This window comes from Atractosteus spatula, chromosome 5 (assembly GCF_055471065.1).
Source record: "Atractosteus spatula isolate fAtrSpa1 chromosome 5, fAtrSpa1.hap1, whole genome shotgun sequence".
NCBI lineage: Eukaryota > Metazoa > Chordata > Actinopteri > Semionotiformes > Lepisosteidae > Atractosteus > Atractosteus spatula.
This window is the reverse complement of record NC_142710.1, coordinates 8990308-9012124: the sequence shown is the minus strand read 5'-3', so window position 1 is coordinate 9012124 and position 21817 is coordinate 8990308. Positions and strand designations below refer to the sequence as shown.

The window sequence follows — 21817 nt, the reverse complement described above, 5'->3', positions numbered from 1 at the left end:
CTTACTAACTACCAAACAGGCCAGATAGGCCGAACAGCTCTTCTCATTCAAAGCGATTCTAAGGACTTTCAACCTTGCATACAAAACCACGGCTCGCATTAGTCTCACTCTCCTCTCTGAGGTTTCTCAGTGTGGCTCTGAGGTTTGACACACTCCACCCAGCAACACTGGTGTGACCCACCCTCCTGTGGATGCTATCTCCCATCTCAGATGGCCTCTCGCAGACGGGTCTGTGTGTGATTGGCTGTCTGCAGGGTTTAAGAACGGTACAGCCCACAGACGGGCTCACACCGAGCGCTGAGTGAGTGGGCACATCGACACCACTGTGACCCCCAGAGTAAGTGTGTCTCCTTTCATCTGCTGTCTCATCTGTACTGTGTTTTTACCACAATCTCACTGGGCTTTACTGTACTGGACTGTGTTTTTACCACAATCTCACTTGGCTTTACTGCTCTGTACTATGTTTTTACCCAGATCTCACTGGGCTTTACTGCACTGTATTGTGTTTTTATCACAATCTCATTGGGCTTTCCTGCACTGTACTGTGTTTTTACCACAATCTCACTGGGTTTTACTGCACTGGACTGTGTTTTTACCCTAATCTCACTGGGCTTTCCTGCACTGCCTTGTGTTTTTACTCTGATCTCACTGGGCTTTACTGCACTGTACTGTGTTTTTAACACAAACTCACTGGGCTTTACTGCACTGTACTGTACTTTTACCACAATCTCACTGGTCTTTACTGCACTGTACTGTGCTTTCACCACAAAATAAGTAGATCTCACTACGGTACCTGACAGAAAGTCTCAGTGTTGTGTGTGGCTGTGTAGGTTGCTGTATTGCCCTGATTGGACTGGGGCTCGTCTGTGTTCAGTGACCAGCTGTGTGTTAAAGACACAGGTCTGCTCAGGGATACAGAGTCTCTCCGCTCATCTCTCTGGTTTTCTCTAACAGATGGATGTGTTTCTCCTCCTGCTGTGTCTGGGGGTGCTGTCCTCAGTGAGAGCCAGTGAGTATTATTCTCACTCCCCCTGCTCCTTAGATCCTGAGCTGGAACTGAAGCTCTGCTGTGGTTCAGAGTGATATACATCTCTATTGAGTATTCAATCATCAATCTAATTAGACACAATCTCAGAGCAGTTTCAGTCTAGTTTATTTGCCACAGGCGCACGTGCAATGAGATGCTTATTTGCATGTAGGCTCCAATACAAAGACATTGAGGAAACACCAACCTCAGCACACAACAACAGCAGCAGCAACAATGAAGCTGAATAACACACAGATAAAAGGCAGCAGCAACCAGTGTGCAGTTGTAGAGTCACTGTAGAATTAGACAAGCTGACATCCTGAGGGAAGAAGCTGTCTCTGAGTCTGGAGATCCGTGTCTTTATGCTCCTACAGTATAACACTTACCAGAGGGCAGGGGAGAGAATAGTGAGACTAATGTCTGGGATAGAGGGGAGCTGTGCTCCAGTGATGGACTGGGCCAAACTGATCACCCCTTTGACACCTTCCAGTCAGACATCGAGCTGCTGCCAAACCACACTGTGATCCCACAGGTGATACCACACTCTCAACAGAGCACCTGCAGACTGGAGTAAGAATACCTGAAGACAGAGAGATCACAGAGAATCCCCCAGTAATAAACACACAACAGGACAGGAGACACAGGGAGAGAGAGGAGATCACAGAGAATCCCTCAGTAATAAACACACAACAGGACAGGAGACACAGGGAGAGAGAGGAGATCACAGAGAATCCCTCAGTAATAAACACACAGCAGGACAGGAGACACAGGGAGAGAGAGGAGATCACAGAGAATAATAATAAACCCTCACTCCCTCAGTCAAATCCCTCAGTAATAAACACACACAACAGGACAGGAGACACGATGAGAGGGAGAGGAGATCAGAGAGAGTCTCTCAGTAATAAACACACACAACAGGACAGGAGACACACAGAGAAAGAGGAGATCACAGATATATTTTCTCAGTGATAAACACACACAACAGGACAGGAGACACAATAAGAGAGGAGATCACTGAGAAACCTTAGTAACAGGATGGGAGGTGTAATTCTGAGTGTCGTTAGAAAGCAGGAAACTGGTTGTCCTGAGAATTTGCCTCTTGTAACACTCTCTGTCTTTCAGAGTCTCATCAGTCTCACTGGTGCTACCATCGCGGGCAGTGTGGTAAGACACTGGAGTGAATCATCTAATCAATAATATCCTGATCAGTGATTGATTAAGGAATGCTCTGATTAATGACCCTGATTGATGATTGGTTAAGGAATGGCCTGACTGGAGACAGGAGTCTCCTATCTACACAACCGATCAGTGTACACAGGCACTGTGTCCCTGTTACAGGACCTTCTGCCTGGGTGTCCAGGCCTATTGGTCACTGCAATGGGCAACGTCAGTCTCCTGTGGACATCAGGACCTCCAGAGTGACCACTGTACCCTATCTGACTGACCTGACCTTCAATGGGTACAGAGAGAAGAACATCATGAGAGAGCTGACCAACAACGGACACACAGGTAACACTGACACACACACTGACTGAGACAGCGAGAGACTGACTGAGACAAAGACTAACAGAGACAGTGTGTGACTGGGACAGTGACAGGAGCAGTGCGTGACTGGGACAGTGACGGGAGCAGTGCGTGACTGGGACAGTGACGGGGGCAGTGTGTGACTGGGACAGGACAGTGACAGAGTAGTGTGTGACTGGGTCAGTGACGGGAGCAGTGTGTGACTGGGACAGGACAGTGACAGAGTAGTGTGTGACTGGGACAGTGACGGGAGCAGTGTGTGACTGGGACAGTGACAGGAGCAGTGAGTGACTGGGACAGTGACGGGAGCAGTGTGTGACTGGGACAGGACAGTGACGGGAGCAGTGAGTGACTGGGACAGTGACGGGAGCAGTGAGTGATTGGGACAGTGACAGGAGTAGTGTGTTAGACTGGGGCAGGACAGTGACAGAAGTAGTGTGTGATTGGGACAGTGACGGGAGTAGTGTGTGACTGGGACAGTGACGGGAGCAGTGTGTGACTGAGACAGTGACGGGAGCAGTGTGTGACTGGGACAGGACAGTGACGGGAGCAGTGTGTGATTGGGACAGTGACAGGAGTAGTGTGTTAGACTGGGACAGGACAGTGACAGAAGTAGTGTGTGACTGGGACAGTGACGGGAGCAGTGTGTGACTGAGACAGTGACGGGAGCAGTGTGTGACTGGGACAGGACAGTGACAGAAGTAGTGTGTGACTGGGACAGTGACGGGAGCAGTGTGTGACTGGGACAGTGACAGGAGCAGTGTGTGATTGGGACAGTGACGGGAGTAGTGTGTCACTGGGGCAGTGACAGGAGCAGTGAGTGACTGAGACAGTGACGGGAGCAGTGTGTGACTGGGACAGGACAGTGACAGAAATAGTGTGTGACTGGGACAGTGACGGGAGCAGTGTGTGACTGGGACAGTGACAGGAGCAGTGTGTGACTGGGACAGTGACGGGAGTAGTGTGTCACTGGGGCAGTGACGGGAGCAGTGTGTGACTGAGACAGTGACGGGAGCAGTGTGTGACTGGGACAGGACAGTGACAGAAGTAGTGTGTGACTGGGACAGTGACGGGAGCAGTGTGTGACTGGGACAGTGACAGGAGCAGTGTGTGATTGGGACAGTGACGGGAGTAGTGTGTCACTGGGGCAGTGACGGGAGCAGTGTGTGACTGAGACAGTGACGGGAGCAGTGAGTGACTGGGACAGTGATGGGAGCAGTGTGTGACTGGGACAGGACAGTGACGGGAGCAGTGAGTGACTGGGGCAGTGACGGGAGCAGTGATGGGAGACACCCTGGCTCTCTCTGGCTGTGTGTCTCAGTGCAGGTGACCCTGCGGCCAGGGGCGGGGGTCAGTGGCGGGGGGCTCTCTGGCTGGTACTCCGCTGTCCAGTTCCACTTCCACTGGGGAAACTCCGCAGACTTCCCCGGCTCCGAGCACCTGCTGGATGGCCAGCGCTTCCCCATGGAGGTGAGGGGACAGCGCGGGGTTGTGTGACTGTGTCCAGGCTTGTGTCACTGTTTCCAGGCTTGTGTTACTGCCACAGGCTTGTGTTACTGTTAACAGGCTTGTGTCACTGTTTCCGGGCTTGTGTTACTGTTTCCAGGCTTCTGTCACTGCCACAGGCTTGTGTCACTGCCACAGGGTTGTCTTACTGCCACAGACTGTGAGGGGCGATGGAAAGCTTTCTTCCATGCTGACCGCTGATATAGGTGTCCCTCAGGGCTGTGTGCTTGGTCCCCTGCTGCTCTCCTTGTTTACCCACGACTACCCACGACTGTGAGGCCAGACGCAGCTCCAGCTCCATCTGCAGGTATGCTGATGACACTGCAGTACCATCATCAGCCGAATCGCCAGTCAGGATGAGACGGCCTACAGGGATGAGGTCAGGACCCTGGTGGAGTGGTGCCTCGACAACAATCTCTCGCTCGTCGGCAAAACCAAAGAGCTGGTTGTCGACTTCAGAAAGCAGGGTGGGGACCACACCTATAGACATGGTTCTCAGCTTCAGGTTCCTGGGTACCTTCATTGCTGATGATTTAAGGGGGTCCCAGCGTGTAACTGGAGCTACAGAGAAGGAGCAACAGCACCTTTACTTCCTCAAACTGTTGAAAAAATGGATCTGCCTTCAGGTGTCCTTGCTCCAGTCTGCTCTCTGTTGGGAGCGTGCTCATGTGTGGGGTTACAGTGTGGTTTGGCGGCAGCTCGTTGTGTAAGCAGAAGGCGTGACAGGGGGTGACCACTGGGTCACACTGACGGGTTTTTTTTCCTCACACTACTTGTGTCACTTTTTTGAAAGATGTACAGTATGTTAAGTTGTTGTTGGTGCTGCTGCTGTTCTGTGTTCGTGTTGTTAATGATTCCTCAATGTCTTTGTATTGGAGCCTACATTGCAAATAAGCATCTATTTGCGCTTGCGCCTGTGGCACATAAACTTTACTGAACTGTTTCCAGTGTTGTGTTACTGACACAGGGTTGGGTTACGGCCACAGGTTTGTGTTGCTGTTTCCAGGCTTGTGTCACTGCCACAGGCTTTTGTTACTGCTACAGGCTTTTGTTACTGACACAGGCTTGTGTTACTGTTTCCAGGATTGTGTTACTGTTTTCAGTGTTGTGTTATTGTGTTGTCACGTATTCAGTGCTGTGTCACAGTGTTGAGCTGTGTTGTGTTACTGTTTTCAATGTTGCGTTACAGCATTCAGTGTTGTGTAAGTGCTGTGGTGCTGTGTTGTGTTATCAGCTGCACATCGTCCATGTGAAGAAGGGGAAGAGTTTGCCTGCAGCTCTGGCTGATCCTGAGGGCATCGCTGTCCTGGGCTTCTTCATAGAGGTCAGTACTGAGAGAGAGAGACAGGACACTGAGAGAGAGACAGGACACCCTGAGAAAGAGAGACAGGACACAGAGAGAGAGAGGACACTGAGAGAGAGACAGAGACAGGACACTGAGAGAGAGAGAGACAGGACACACACAGAGAGAGAGAGACAGGATACTGAGAGAGAGAGACAGGACACAGAGAGAGAGATAGGACACACACAGAGAAAGAGACAGGACACAGAGAGAGACAGGACACTGAGAGAGAGACAGGACACACAGAAAAAGACAGGTCACAGAGAGAGAGAGACAAGACACACAGAGAGAGAGATACAGGACACAGAAAGAGGACAGAGAAGACACAGGGAGGACAGACAGAGACAGGACAAATAGAAGAGAGAGACAGGACAGAGAGAGGACAGGCATGATAACAGAGAACTGATAGTGAACGTCTCAAATAACGTTCTGTTGTTCTTTGTAGTAAATGTCTGTAAATGTCTTCCTAATTGTTATTTCTTTGGAAACGTGTGGTTCATCTGTCAAGCCAGCAGAGCTGTCTGGTTGAGCCCCCGTGTCCAGTAGAGGGCAGTGTTCCTGCAGGGAGATGAGTCTGCAGGCTCTCTGCTCCTGGGGGGCCCCGGGGTCACTGTGTGTGTCCAGTGGCGCTGTCCAGTCCAGTGACCAGCTGATCTCAGACATGTGGAGCTGAAGACCACAGACTGGGGCTGACCTGCCTGTCTTTGGGTTGCTAGGCGACAGAGGCAGGTGGCACTCCCGAGGGCTGGAAGACACTGACGTCACTCCTGAAGGAGGTCGCTGGGACAGGTGAGGTCAGGAGAGGAGTGTCCAGCCAGTGAGGGTCCATCAGCGAGTGCTCTCGGTTAAGGATGCGTCTCTCTCTCGTGTCCCCCACAGGCTCCAATAAGAGACTGGCTCTGTCCCTCTCCCTGGACGACCTGCTGAGGGGGGTGGACCGATCCAAGTTCTTTCGCTACAGGGGGTCCTTGACCACCCCTGACTGTAATGAGGCTGTGGTATGGACCGTGTTCCAGGAGCCTGTGAGGGTCAGCAGAGATCTGGTGAGAGGCAGGCGGACGTGTGTGTGTGTGTGTGTCTTAAACATGTTTGTATTGAGCTGTAAGTGTCCAGTCAGTCTGTATTAACCCCTCTGTCTCTCAGTGCAGTGTTAATGTACTGGAGTGTCCAGTGTGTCTGTATTAACCCCTCTCTCTCAGTGCAGTGTTAATGTACTGGAGTGTCCAGTCAGTGTGTGTGTATTAACCCCCCTCTCTTTCAGTGCAGTGTTAATGTACTGGAGTGTCCAGTCAGTGTGTGTATTAACCCCTCTCTCTCAGTGCAGTGTTAATGTACTGGAGTGTCCAGTCAGTGTGTCTGTATTAACCCCTCTCTCTCTCAGTGCAGTGTTAATGTACTGGAGTGTCCAGTCAGTGTGTCTGTGTTAACCCCTCTCTCTCTCAGTGCAGTGTTAATGTACTGGAGTGTCCAGTCAGTGTGTGTATTAACCCCTCTCTCTCAGTGCAGTGTTAATGTACTGGAGTGTCCAGTCAGTGTGTCTGTATTAACCCCTCTCTCTCTCAGTGCAGTGTTAATGTACTGGAGTGTCCAGTCAGTGTGTCTGTGTTAACCCCTCTCTCTCTCAGTGCAGTGTTAATGTACTGGAGTGTCCAGTCAGTGTGTCTGTGTTAACCCCTCTCTCTCTCAGTGCAGTGTTAATGTACTGGAGTGTCCAGTGTGTGTGTATTAACCCCTCTCTCTCTTTCAGTGCAGTGTTAATGTACTGGAGTGTCCAGTCAGTGTGTCTGTATTAACCCCCCTCTCTTTCAGTGCAGTGTTAATGTACTGGAGTGTCCAGTCAGTGTGTGTATTAACCCCTCTCTCTCTCCAGATTGACCAGTTCACCACAGTCCTGCACTTGGCTGATGTTTATCGCCCTGTCCAGCCTCTGAATGGCCGCAGTATCTTCTCCTCCCCTGCTCTCGGGCTGGCCCTGGGTGCGAGCTCCAGGGATGGCAGCAGCCCTGCCCGGCTCTTAACCGAAGCTGAAGAGGAGCTGTACGTTCTGTCTGGCTAAGGGAACAGGGGGGCATTGTTGAGAAAGTCATTGTTTTCACTCTACGTCTGCATCTGCATAAATATAACATCCACTCAGTAAGGTACAGGGGCTATGATGTCATTTGGGGATTGCATGATGTCATTATTGGAATATATGATGTAATATTGGAAGAATATATAATCATATCAGGACTTTCTAATGTCATGGTGGCACTGCTCTGTATGTGTGTGTCATCCTGCTTATTCTGTGTTTGAATAATTATTACTGTCGGATAATCTGTTTGAAACATTTAATAAATGCTGGTGCTTCTCTTCTCCATCTGATGTCTGTCGTTTATATTAGCGTGACTTTGTCCCCCTGCTGCTCTCCGGCGAGAATCAACCCAGGCCAGTCCAGAGTCTTCTCTCTACATCAAACCCGAGCTCGCACTCACCCTCCCCTGTCCAGAGACACATCCAGGACTTCAACACATTCACAGTTCAGCTACCTGCTTGTGCAGAGACCCGACAATCCCTGTTTAGAGGCTGCCAGGACCCCCAGTTCTCCCCCAGCACTTGCCCTGTCTCATTCTCACCTACTGACGACAACCTCACCTGTCACGCAGAAGAAGTTTCCAGCTCCTCGGTGTCACTGTCCAGCCATTACTGGGTTCATCCTGGGGCCTCTGACAGGGAGTCTTCCTCGTGACTTCATCAACAGCCTTTAGATTCAGGGCTTTCAGCTGGAGCACAAGAGAGGAAACCAACTGGAAGTGCATCTAAAACTGAGAACAGGAGCACATCCTTACACAGAGGGTGATGGGAGTGTGTAGCAAGCAGCCTGGCCATGTTCTTGAAGCTGATATCCAGATTTCTTTCCAAAAAGAGCTGGTTGAGATCCTTCAGACAGGACAGGAGGCCACTACTGTACATGAAGGGTGGTGGGAGTGTTGAACAGAATTTGAGGAAGAATTATCTACCAGCAATGGAACAGGGCAGCTGGGCAGAACGGCCTCATCTTGTTTGTGACCGGTCTTGTTTTCTTATGAAATTGCACTGAGCTCCCGAGCAGGAGTGCTTTGCACACTTCTCTCAGAAAGCTGAAGACAGAAGCAACACAAGATCTCTTCACACCCTTCAGAATAAAGCTGCCCGCAAATCAGATAAGAGTGTGACACGTCAGGACATTTCTGCGATCAGCTGCGCTCATCTCAAAACGTTCCAGGAGATAAGAAGAGGAGCTGATGGTGGCCGAGGCACAGTGTGGGACACAGTCTCTCTCTCCACGACAGAATCACTCCACACGTCCTGGCCCGGCTGACCCACCAAGACCCGCTGACCCCTGACCTTCTGACCTCTGACCCCCCAATCGTCACCCTGAAGGGCAGCTCTGTGCAGGGAAGACCACTGCTGGGAATGAGCCTGAATAATGGCAGAGAGCTGTTTTTGGGACAGTCAATCCCATGTCCTTCTAATGTACATGCATGCATGTATTCACAGATATGTGCAGACATATGTACGTACATGCAGAAATATGGACATACATGCATGCAAAATAAATAGATGTATGTCCATATTACTGCATGTTTCTGCATGTAAACACCCACATACTGCACATATATAAATATACAGATATATACAAGCATAAACAGTGTACACAAATATGTGCAGACATATGTACGTATATGCATAACAAATACACACATGTAAAGACACACATACATGCATAAATATATGGATATACAGTATACATGCATATACAGTATACACAAATATGTGCAGACACGTGTACATTCATGCAAAACAAATCCACAGATGAAAACTCTCACACACGGACAAACATGCATAAATATACAGATGCATACATGCATATTTACATCCATTACACATATGCATATACATGCATTGTACATACAAGCACATACGCACATGCTCAGTCACACACATACTGTACACATGCTTGCATACTGTACACATAAATACATACATGTAATACAAACTTTCCCACAAATAATGCCTACACGCACACATATACTGTATATTATATAGACGTGTGTAGTGTGTGCAGCCTATAAATGAACATACATGTGTTTCACCGCTTCACACTCACTCAGACAGTGTGCCAGCAGGGGAGTTTTCATGGTGTTAAACAGCAGCTGGAGGTGCCTGTGCCTGATCCCTCTCCCGTCTCTCAGCGTGCACACATGAGCCAGCAGCTGTGTGCGATAAGCAGAGGACACGGTCGGTGCTTTCCAAGCTGCAACAACGAGAGGCTGTCTGAGACAACCCTAGCAGGCGGCCGCTAAATTCAGGGACTCCACAGTTCGATCACATCAGCGTCATCCGACAACAGTCGATTCCTACTGGAGGGCAGGAACGATATTCTCTCGGGAATCTGGGCTCTGCTCCGAGCGCTGTCTGCACCAGCTGAACCAGGGGCAGTCTGGGCAAAACAGCCTCTCACAACAGAGTGCTGGGGCAGCTAGCATGACCCTGAGCCTCCTGTCTCCATAGCTCCTCCAAAAGGAGGTGAAGGGCACTGAGCCTCCTGTCTCTACAGCTACTCTGAGAGGAGGTGAAGGACATTGAGCCTCCTGTCTCTACAGCTACTCTGAGAGGAGGTGAAGGGCACTGAGCCTCATGTCTCTACAGCTACTCTGAGAGGAGGTGAAGGGCATTGAGCCTCCTGTCTCTGTAGCTACTCTGAGAGGAGGTGAAGGGCACTGAGCCTCCTGTCTCCACAGCTCCTACAATAGGAGGTGAAGGGCATTGAGCCTCCTATCTCCACAGCTCCTCCAATAGGAGATGAAGGGCACTGAGCCTCCTGTCCCTACAGCTACTCTGAGAGGAGGTGAAGGGCACTGAGCCTCCTGTCTCCACAGTTCCTGTGTCCAGCAGTGGTTGAGGAGGGTCAGTGTTCTGTGTTCAGCAGTAGTTAGGAGGGTCAGTCCTCTGTGTCCAGTAGTAGTTGGAAAGGGTCAGTGCTCTGTGTCCAGCAGTAGTTGAGGAGGGTCAGTCCTCTGTCTCCACTCACTGGGTAATATAATAAGGGATAGGATATGCTAATTTTATCACTTTAAAGACTAAAACAGAGATGTGCAATGATAAACTGAGAAACTGAAATGGAGTTTCTGCAGACAGAATCTGTCTGAGATAATCATAGGATAGCATTCAAATTCTGGATCAGAACACTGAAGTTTGTTTAGAGCATAATTACTGAGGTGCAAGTTGGACATGGAGAATGTGGCTCACTATTTGACTGACAGTAATCAGTCAGGATTGAGGTCCACCTGGAGAACAGGGGTTCACTCTAGGAAAGTACACAATCCTCAGATGCTGGAGTCTTGCTCTCTAATGTTAACACAAACCACAGAACCTATTCCATCTGAAGTCCCGATCTGTGCATCTGAGCTTCGTTATTAGCAATAGCAACAGGTGTCCCACCTGGAGTCCTGATCTCTGTATCTGAACTCTTTTAACACGAACCATAGTAGGTGTTCCACCTGGAGTCCTGATCCCTGTATCTGAGCTCTTTTAACACATACCACAGCAGGTGTCCCACCTGGAGTCCTGATCTCTGTATCTGAGCTCTGTTAACACAAACCACAGCAGGTGTCCCACCTGGAGTCCTGATCTCTGTATCTGAACTCTTTTTAACACGAACCATAGTAGGTGTTCCACCTGGAGTCCTGATCTCTGTATCTGAACTCTTTTAACACGAACCATAGTAGGTGTTCCACCTGGAGTCCTGATCCCTGTATCTGAGCTCTTTTAACACATACCACAGCAGGTGTCCCACCTGGAGTCCTGATCTCTGTATCTGAGCTCTGTTAACACAAACCACAGCAGGTGTCCCACCTGGAGTCCTGATCTCTGTATCTGAGCTCTGTTAACACAAACCACAGCAGGTGTCCCACCTGGAGTCCTGATCCCTGTATCTGAGCTCTGTTAACACAAACCACAACAGGTGTCCCACCTGGAATCCTGATCTCTGTATCTGAGCTCTGTTAACACAAACCACAGCAGGTGTCCCACCTGGAGTCCTGATCTCTGTATCTGAACTCTATTAACACAAACCACAGCAGGTGTCCCACCTGGAGTCCTGATCTCTGTATCTGAGCTCTTTTAACACAAACCACAACAGGTGTCCCACCTGGAGTCCTGATCTCTGTATAACTCTATTAACACAAACCACAGCAGGTGTCCCACCTGGTGTTCTGATCGCAACATCTTATATAGGAATATAAAAATAGGTGGATTATTTGTGTTGTGTCTTTGTTTATCATCTGTTATGTCTTTTCATCTGAGCTCATGAGTATCACAGTAGTGAAAAGCACAATGTCTCCGTGTGTGTGTATACTGAGAGTGTGTAGTGTGTGTGGAAAGAGAGCTCTGTGGGTTTCTGCAGTGTGCGTGGAGAGAGGTGTTCTGTGGTTACGTTGGGTCTCTGTGGAAGAGGTGGTCAGTGGGAGGGTGTGGGTGTGGGTAGCGTGTGAGGAAAGAGGTGGTTGGTGGGTGTTTGTGGTGTGTGTGGAAACAGGAGATCTTTGGTCTGTGGGAGGGTTTGTACTAATTACTGTGTCACTGCAGATCATATAAAGCCCAGAGTCTCCACCAGTGGACAGCAGAGCAGGAGTCTTGTGTCCAGTGCTCAGAAGAACGTGGGAAGTGTCAGTCCTCCGTGTCCAGTGAGAAGTTGGAAGGATGAAGATGCTTTTCTTGCTGCTTCTGTCTTGGAGCCTGATCCTGGACACCGAAGGTAATAAGAGATTGAGCACCCAAAATTGTGATGAAGACTTGAGCCGATTTACTGTCTCTGTAGACTTACAGAAGTACGCTCACAGAGATACTGTTTGTGCACAGCGTGTATATACTGTGTATACTGTACCATAGAGTCTAGACACATTTTGAAGAGGCTGCTTAAAAAAAAGGGTAAGGTGATCATGATGATACATCATTTACTTCATCATTGTGTCGTTGAGGATGGTTAAAAGTGAAGAATTTTAACAAAGAGGTGTGGCAAAGTTGGCTCAGACCTGCTCTCTCAGCTCATTCCTTCTTCTCACCCTACACTTTCCACAGTCAGGCACTGGAGCACTCAGCCTGACTGACTCTCTCTTCCTTACTGACCCTTCAACCAGTCCTGCCATGACCCTGTCAATCACCAGACAGGTCCTTTTCATCACACAGCTGCCAGGTTCTCTCTCCACTTCACCATGGACATTCCCAGACCTCAAGGAATGTCCTTCACTGAAAGGCTTCAGAAACCTGGTCTCTTTTGTTGTGAAGGAAAAAGACATAAAACTGTCAACTGGAGGCAATTCAATCCTATCAACAGTTCTCTCGTCTGTGTGATTAACCCTCTGTCTCTCTCCAGTGTCCAGCTCTCCTCTGTCCAGGAGCTCTATAGTGGGTGGTGAGGATGCGGAGGAGGGACAGTGGCCCTGGATGGCTTATCTCACAATCTTGAAAGAGAAGGAGAATTTTTGTTTTAAGTGTGGTGGCTCTCTGATCAGTGATCACTGGATTCTCACTGCTGCACACTGCCTGAAACAGTGAGTATCTACAAGTTTACTTCACCTCTATTAACACAACCCACAGCAGGTATCTGAAGTCCTGATCTCTGCATCTGAGCTCTATTAACACAAACCACAGCAGGTGTCCCACCTGGAGTCCTGATCTCTGTATCTGAGCTCTATTAACACAAACCACAGCAGGTGTCCCACCTGGAGTCCTGATCTCTGTATCTGAGCTCTATTAACACAAGCCACAGCAGGTGTCCCACCTGGAGTCCTGATCTCTGTATCTGAGCTCTATTAACACAAACCACAGCAGGTGTCCCACCTGGAGTCCTGATCTCTGTATCTGAGCTCTATTAACACAAACCACAACAGGTGTCCCACCTGGTGTCCTGATACAAACCTCTAATATAGGAATATAACAATTGGTGGATTATTTGTGTTGTGTCTTTGTTTATAATCTGTTATGTCTTTTCATCTGAGCTCATGAGTAACCACAGTAGTGAAAAACACAATGTCTCTGTGTGCATTGCTACTACAGCAGCGATACTATTGCTACTACTGTCTCTTTTTGTCGTTCAGCTGAGTGGATTACTGTTTCTCCTGTTGGAATATCTACTGTTTGTTTTCTCCAGCTCACATAACTTTCACCCCTGTTTCTATTTAGCATCTACTACTTAATGATCCCACTAGCAGTGTGAATAGGTGTCTTGTGTTAGTGATTATACTGTTGCCGCTAATATTTCTGATGGCTCCATGTCTTCTAGAGCCACAGTAGTGCAGGTGGCCCTGGGGGCTTTACAGTTGCAGAACCCTCCCAAGTACCAGGGCCTAGCAAAAACGATCATCATACATGAGAAGTACACTCAGGCTGAAAAAGCGTTTGACATCGGCCTGGTGGAGCTGAAGGAAAAAGTGTTTTTCAGTCAGTAGATCAGTCCCGTGAATCTGCCCTCACGCTCTGAAAATATCAGTCCAGGCTTGCAGTGCTGGGCTACAGGCTGGGGGAATATCACTGTGCAACTCACAGCTTGCAGCCCCACTGGAGCTCAGCAGGTGAGAGCCTGGCCAGTACCTGGATTGTTGACCTCCTGGGAAAAACCAAGGCTGCAGCTGGAAGAGGTGTTAGTGGGGCCAGCAGGGGGTGCTCACCCTGCGGTCTGTGTGGGTCCTAATGCCCCAGTATAGTGACGAGGACACTATACTGTAAACAGGTGCCTGACTCTCTGTGGCCATTAAAACTGGATGGAGACAGCAGAGGTTTGAGAATGTGCTTTTCCCAGCAATTATTTCAAATCTATAATACTTTTCAAATAGTAAGAGGAGGCAGGTCTGTCTATATGCAACATGTACTGTGGATATTTTCTTCCTTGATATTTTTTTAATAATTCATTTTTAGAAACCAATGGCTCTAGGACTGGGTTCAGGCATGGACATATATAGAAGGCAGAACATCATCAGGCTTCTCTGTTTTAATAGTTTGGGATAGTGTCTTTCATGATAGAACATTCAAAGCTACAGTGAAACATTGGAGATACAGATAGAGATTAATTAAAACAGTAAATTTAACAGAATTAAATGCTACAATATCAATGTAAGACTTAAGAAGGGATTTGAAAGTGATAACTTTGAATACATCTTTCAAGCAGTGAAAAATGTCAGATTCCCAGCAGTTCAGATAGCAGTGTCTCTGGGTCTCATGTCCTTTGAGTCCAGGTGTCACATCATGTCAGTTCAAGCAAGTGTGAAGCTTCCTTGTGTCCTGGTCCTGATACGCATGAGACTGAAAATATTAGTTCAGGTGGGTAGCTGCGTCAGCATGCATAGCCTGCAAAGGAACAAGTAATAGGTTTATTCCATGCTGAAAAAAAGAAGAGAGAAAACACAACATTTTGGCCGTGGAGCCTTCTTCAGGTATGATTCTTCAGACACCTGAAGAAGGCTCCACGGCCGAAACGTTGTGTTTTCTCTCTTCCTTTTTTCAGCATGGAATAAACCTATTACTTGTTCCTGAAAATGTTATGTACCTTGTCTTTCAATTTTTACTCTGTATCTGCAGTGGGTCTGGAATATCCTTACACTCTACAGGAAGTCAGACTCCTCATTGTAGACAACCAGCAATGTAAAAAGAGGTACAATGGCATCATTAGACCAGACATGCTGTGCACTGAGGTCCCTGGGGGAGGGAAGAGTCCCTGCCAGGTAAGTCAGACTGCCTGTGGGCTACTGAGGCTCTTTAACCCTTTCAGCAGGTACAAGACTATATTCACTAGTTCAAACAGGGAAGAGCCCCTGCCAAGTGAGTCAGACTGCCTGTGAGCTACTGAGGATCTTTAACACTTTCAGCAGGTACAAGAGTATATTCACTAGTTCAAACAGGGAAGAGCCCCTGCCAGGTGAGTCAGACTGCCTGTGAGCTGCTGAGGCTCTTTAACCTTTTCAGCAGGTACAAGAGTATATTCAGTAGTACAAACAGGGAGGGAAGAGCTGCTGCCAGGTGAGTCAGACTGCCTGTGAGCTGCTGAGGCTCTTTAACCTTTTCAGCAGGGTCAAGGCAACAGTATCAGAGTAGAAATCTTCTCGACCCTTAAGTATTTTGAAATTGATCTGCAAAATCAGTGCTTAGAAACTGAATAAACAGCAGGCATGATGACCATCAGTCCATTCTTGCTTCTAACTTTTTTGTGCTTGAGAGCTGCTGTTGTAAATCGATCGATCTTGATGTCATTTCTCAAAAGCTGGACACTGTAGATCATGTGCACCTGTACATCTCCCTGTGTTTTCAGTCACAGGGGCTGGAATAAGGAAATACTATCAGCTCTCTCTTTCCTCTCCAGCAGTCAGCTGTCTTGTCCACACAGTACTCAGATACAGGTGATGAGTGAAAGATTAGAACTGTAAGACAAACAGAAAAACACGAGACAGGTCCAATCTAGCCATTTGGTAGATGGTAGCTGATTGACCCAGGATCATTTAGTCATTAGTAGTTAGTTAGTTAGTAGTTAGTTAGGAATCAGTGAGGATAGGGGTACACCTGGAGAATGGGGTTCACTGTTGGACTGACAGGAATCGGTGAGGATTGGGGTGCACATGGAGAAGAAGGGTTCACTGTTGGACTGACAGGAATCAGTGAGGATTGGGGTGCACATGGAAAATCGGGGTTCACTGTTGGACTGACAGGAATCAGTGAGGATTGGGGTACACATGGAGAAGAGGGGTTCACTGTTGGACTGACAGGAGTCAGTGAGGATTGGGGTGCACATGGAGAATCGGGGTTCACTGCTGGACTGACAGGAATCAGTGAGGATTGGGGTGCTCATGGAGAATGGTGTAAATGATTAAGAGTGTAGAGTCGTGTTTAAGTTGTACAATCTTCATTTGACCTCATTTATAATCTTTTGGGACCAAGAATTTTAAGGAAGAGTCAGCAGTCTCATTAAAGTCTGAATATGTGCCAATACATTCAGCTTTAGTCCACACATTTCAAATCCAAAGTGAGCGGTTTCATGTCCTTGTGATCTACAAGGTCTGTCACACATCTCTTCAGAGACACACAGACACACACTCACAAAGAGGCACACTCAGACTGTTTAGTTGTTTCTCCCCGAGTACATTGATCCTCATCAAGACCACTAAAGATCTTAGGATATCCTGCAGCCAGGAAGTGAAGATAGTCTGCATCTATCCGTTAACTGTTGACTGTACAATACTTTTAGGGTGCTGTTTGTGTATAATATTATACAGTTATGGACAACGCTTTATGGAAAACCATTTCTGCCATAGAAGAATCCATTCTGGGCCCAGATGAACTGGATCTCTTTAGTCTTGAATAGAGTAGAGTATGAAAACTTGATCTCTTTAATTTTGAACAGGCTAGATTAAGAAGGAACCTGAAATGTTCACATTCCCCAAAGCCTTTGACAAAGGCAAACCAGCGGACTTCTTCAGAATGACCAGTGATATGCAGGCCAGAGGACACGAGAAGACACTGCAGTGCAGAACAGGCCTCCCAGGAGCAAGTTTCCTTTGAGCACCAACTGGATCTGTAATTTTGCAGTTCTCAGTGTGTATTAATGGATTGGTGGTAGGAATTGATTTCATTATCTCATCCAGCTGTTTCTTGAAAAAGCCTGGGTACCTGAGTGCAATTAAAAGTCATCAGCTCATTCTGCCCTACTGGCTCCAGCACTCAGACGTCTTGTCAGCTGACTTGATCTTCTCTTGGCATCTGATTCTGATTTCTATCCTTATTCCCCGTGACCTCAGTGCTGCATTTGACACTGCTCGAATCAGTGTTTTTCGACACCCTTCTGAGATCATGTATGGAGTTCCTGACACTGCCCTTCGATGGTTCCACTTTTACCTTGCTGATTGACGACTTGTTATCTCTCTTGGGGTTTCAGGGCTGAATTTGGGTTTGTTTGCTTAGTCTGGGTTTCCTCAGGGCTCGATACTGGGTCCCCTACCCTTCAGCATTAATTTCTTCCCACGTGGTGGGCTATTATTATCTACAAGGAGAAAGGAGACCCAATGGAGTGTAAAAACTATAGAGGAATAAAACTTCTGGAACATGGATTGAAAATCCTGGAAAAAATTCTGGACAAGAGACTCAGGAAGATAGTCAGGATCCACAACTCACAATTTGGATTCTCAGCGGGGAAAAGCACAACAGATGCCATTTTTGTGATGAGACAGTTACAGGAGAAGACACTAGAGAAAGGGAAAAAGCTGTATGTGGCCTTTCTGGACTTGGAGAAGGCATATGACCGTGTGCCCAGAGAGGTGGTGTATTGGTGCTTGAGGAAGAAAGGAGTACCAGAAAGCATGGTGAAGTTCGTTCAAGCAACCTATAGAGATGCAACTACGAAGATGATAACACAACAGGGAGAGACAAAAGAGTTTGAAATCACAGTTGGTGTACACCAAGGATCAGCACTAAGTCCTTTCCTTTTCATAAACATTATTGACACACTGACAGAGGAGGTAAGAACAGAAGTGCCTTGGGAACTCATCTTTGCTGATGATGTGGCACAGATGGCAGATTCAGAAGTAGAACTACAGGAGAAAGTGTTCAAATGGCAGAGGAGTCTGGAAAAGGGTGGACTGAAAATGAATGCAGAAAAATCTGAAATAATGGTAATGGAGAGAAGAGGAGATACTATGACCAATGTTGAGGAGACAAATGGAGGAAAACTGAAACAAGTTGATGGCTTTAAATACCTTGGATCGAAACTGGTAAAGGGAGGAGAAACACTGGAGGCAGTAAAACAAAGAGTGAAAGCTGGATGGAACAAGTGGAGAGAAATAACTGGAATAATCTGTGACAGGAAAATTCCTAGAAAGTTAAAGTGCAAAATGTACAAGACTGTGATTAGACCTGTACTACTATATGGAGCTGAATGCTTGGCAGTTGGAAAGAGGGAAGAGAACTTGATGAGAAGAACTGAAATGAGGATGTTGAGATGGATTCTGCAGATTTCAATGAAGGACAAGATCAGAAATGAAGAAATCCGTAGACGATGTAGGGTGGTGGATGTGGTTGAGAAGATGCGAGAGGCGAGGTTACGGTGGTATGGACATATCATGAGGAGGGACGTTGAGGAAGTAACAAAGAGGGTAATGGAATTTGAGGTGGAAGGTAACAGAGGAAGAGGCAGGCCTAGAAAGAGATGGATAGATTGTGTGAGAAAAGATATGGAGGTATGTGAAGTGAGTGAGGAAGATGTGCTCGACAGAGAGAAGTGGAGAAGAGCAACCAAAGCAGCTGACCCCAGGACAGTCTGGGACTAAGGCTGTGGAAAAGAAGAAGAAGAATAAGAAGAAGTGGTGGGCTAATAAGATCACATAAACTGAATTCTGATTTCAATGCTGATATGACTTAAATCTATATTCACACTAAACCTGACACTGATGTGGCTGTCTCTGCACTCTGTAATTACATCGCTGACATTAAAACCCTGGCTGACTCAAAATGTCCTTCGTCTACACTGCGACAACACTGTGGTCATGCTTCTCAGCTCAGCATGCTTCTGCCATCAGCTTCGTAAAGCTGGTGCAGTGATCTTATCTGCGGATGGCTCTGTACTTGATTTTCAAACTCAATTAAAGAACTTGGGCATGATATGTGACCCAGGCCTGACGATTGGCCCACGTTTGGAAAAGATTGCACACACATCTCAGAAAGAATCGCCAGGCTACGTCCTATGTTGTCCTATGTTGTCTCTGCCTGTTGATTACTGCCACACCCTGCTCACTGAGTATCTATATCCACACCGAACAAACACTGTGGAAGACAAAACCCTGCTTTCCTTGAAGACACAGCTGGATGAGCCCTCTAGTGAGAAAAGGAGGCTCTTTTTTACACCAACACGCTCAGCCCTGTTGTCGATTTAGCACCTGCCCGGGCTGTTTGTGCCTCGGCTGACTGGACGTGCCCACTGTTCTGCAGATCAACACTGAATTACAACAGTTTCACAGAAGTGCTCATTTACAGGGAACTGTGAGCTCAGCCTACTTCCTCGTGGTCTTGCGGTTGTGTTGAGAGCTACTCATTATCATTCTCACAACGATGACGTGTCTCTTTCGCGATCAGATCTGATAAGCCGCTCGCTCTGATGAAGAGCAGACTGATGATCTGATTATCTGAGCAGCACTGCAGTGTGGTCTGAGCACACAGCTCTGTGGCACTCAAAGTGTTCCTGAAAGACCCAACATCTGCAGCTCATCTGTCTGCAATCACTCAAACAGTCCAGGTCAGGGCTGTCCAGTCCTGGTCCTGGAGGGGTCAGTCAGTGTGTCTGCAACAGGGCTGTCCAGTCCTGGTCCTGGAGGGGTCAGTCAGTGTGTCTGCAGCAGGGCTGTCCAGTCCTGGTCCTGGAGGGGTCAGTCAGTGTGTCTGCAGCAGGGCTGTCCAGTCCTGGTCCTGGAGGGGTCAGTGTGTCTGCAGCAGGGCTGTCCAATCCTGGTCCTGGAGGGGTCAGTGTGTCTGCAGCAGGGCTGTCCAGTCCTGGTCCTGGAGGGGTCAGTCAGCTGAGTCCAGTTTCATAGTGACCTTTAACCCCTGAGTGAAGACACTAGAGCACTGAAGGACTGGAGATCAGGGCTGGAGAAGAGTTTTTTGCAGCTCCTGTCTCCTCTGGGTGTCTTCTCAGCTGAGCTCTCTGAGGTGCAGACTCAGACTCTGTGGTCTGTATTCTGTGGGCCCACTTGTTTCTGTGTACTTTTGTTTCCTGTGGGAGTGGTTTGTATCAAGGTGTGTATATATATAAAATGCCACAAGGGTGTTTGATACAACAGGAGGGAGAGACGTCTTCTGTCTCCTGCAGTAGTTGGTGTGGGTCAGTCCTCTGTGTCCAGCACCAGTTAGGGAGGAACTGTCCTCTGTGTCCAGGACTAGTTAGGGAGGAACTGTCCTCTGTGTCTAGCACTGGAGGGACTGTCCTCTGTGTCCAGCACTAATTAGGAGGGACCGTTCTGTTTGCAGTGAGACGTTAGAAGAGTGAAGATGCTTTTCCTGCAGCTGCTGTTTTTAATCCTGATCCTGGACTCTGAAGGTAAGAGCAGAGCTATTCTACTACTGACTCTGTTACTGCTCTTGTTCCTGCTTCTGTTAAAACTCATCACACTAATAATAAGCAAAACCACCTGGATGTTCCCAGTCTGGAATCATTCTGTCTGTAATCAGCACCACAGACCACTGTCTCCAGTGTCCAGCTCTCCTCTGTCCAGGGGCTCTATACTGGTCAGCCAGGGTGTGAAGGAGGGACAGTGGTCCTGGATGACTGGTCTCAAGCCTGTTCTGTATGAACCCCTCTGTGTCTCTCTAGTGTCCAGCTCTCCTCTGTCCAGGAGCTCTATAGTGGGAGGTCAGGAGGCACTGAAGGGAGAGTGGCCCTGGATTGCCTATATTGAAATTGTGAGGTTTTTTAACCAAAGAAGTGAATGCGATGGCACCCTCATCAGTGATCACTGGGTTCTCTCTGCGGCCCACTGCTTTAACAAGTGAGTGTCTGTGTCTCACTGTTAGTGTTGCCTGTCTCTCTCTCTCTCTCCTGACTGGCACTGTTACTTGTCTCTCTCTGGACTGTCAGTGTTATCTGTCTCTCTATCTCTCCTGACTGGCACTATTACCTGTCTCTCTCCTGACTGTCAGTGTTACCTGTCTCTCTCTCTCCTGACTGTCACTGTTACCCATCTCTCTCTGAACTGTCACTGTTACCTGTCTCTATCTGGACTGTCAGTGTTACCTCTCTCTCTCTCCTGACTGGCACTGTTACCTGTCTCTCTCTCCTGAACGCCAGTGTTACCTGTCTCTCTCTCTCCTGACTGTCACTGCTACCTGTCTCTCTCTCCTGACGCTGTTACCTCTCTCTCTCCTGACTGTTAGTGTTACCTGTCTCTCTCTCAGGACTGTTGCTTCATTGTTTGCTTTTGCAGACATGACAGACTGAGAGACTCCAAGGTGACTCTGGGCCGTTACCAGCTGTCGAAGCCCAGCAACAATGAGCAGGTCTTCTCAATAAGGAATGTCATCGTTCACGGGAACTTCAGTGATAGCACGAAAGAGAATGACATCGCCGTGGTGGAGCTGGAGGGGAGAGCGTCCCTCAATGGCTACATCAAGCCTCTCGCCCCACAAAACCTGCACACGGACTTCACCAGAAACTCCAACTGCTGGCTGGTGGGCTGAGGCAACATCGACAACAACGGTAGGTGATCCCAGGAGCTGCTGGGTAGGCATCTCTCTGGCCAGGGCAACATCGACAGCAATAGTAGGAGATCCCAGGGGGTGCTGGGTATCATTTTTTTTGGCACACAGTGTTTATTTAGTTACAGTAGGGCAGACAGAGTATCCAGATTACTTTACATATCACCTAACAATCA

The 21817-nt window shown here is 48.0% G+C and overlaps 3 protein-coding genes across 3 annotated transcripts; all 3 read left to right on the top strand.

Annotated features, from left to right (window-relative positions):
* The first annotated feature begins 224 nt into the window (after positions 1–224).
* Positions 225–7753, top strand: LOC148834003 (carbonic anhydrase 4-like). Its single transcript, XM_088916278.1, has 9 exons — positions 225–337; positions 955–1009; positions 2150–2191; positions 2366–2536; positions 3873–4021; positions 5292–5381; positions 6116–6188; positions 6279–6442; positions 7270–7753. The coding sequence occupies exons 2-9, from the start codon at positions 955–957 to the stop codon at positions 7453–7455; spliced, it is 930 nt and encodes a 309-aa protein (XP_088772404.1). The 5' UTR covers positions 225–337; the 3' UTR covers positions 7456–7753.
* Positions 7754–12119: 4366 nt separating this feature from the next.
* On the top strand, positions 12120–15738 carry LOC148834002 (tryptase gamma-like). The gene is made up of 5 exons (XM_088915720.1): positions 12120–12174; positions 12793–12970; positions 13702–13859; positions 14994–15136; positions 15721–15738. The coding sequence occupies exons 1-5, from the start codon at positions 12120–12122 to the stop codon at positions 15736–15738; spliced, it is 552 nt and encodes a 183-aa protein (XP_088771846.1).
* A 4700-nt stretch (positions 15739–20438) lies between these two features.
* LOC148834001 (acrosin-like) lies at positions 20439–21623 on the top strand. Its single transcript, XM_088915719.1, has 3 exons — positions 20439–20487; positions 20761–20935; positions 21371–21623. Exons 1-3 carry the CDS (start codon positions 20439–20441, stop codon positions 21621–21623), a joined length of 477 nt encoding a protein of 158 aa, XP_088771845.1.
* The last annotated feature ends 194 nt before the right edge of the window (positions 21624–21817 follow it).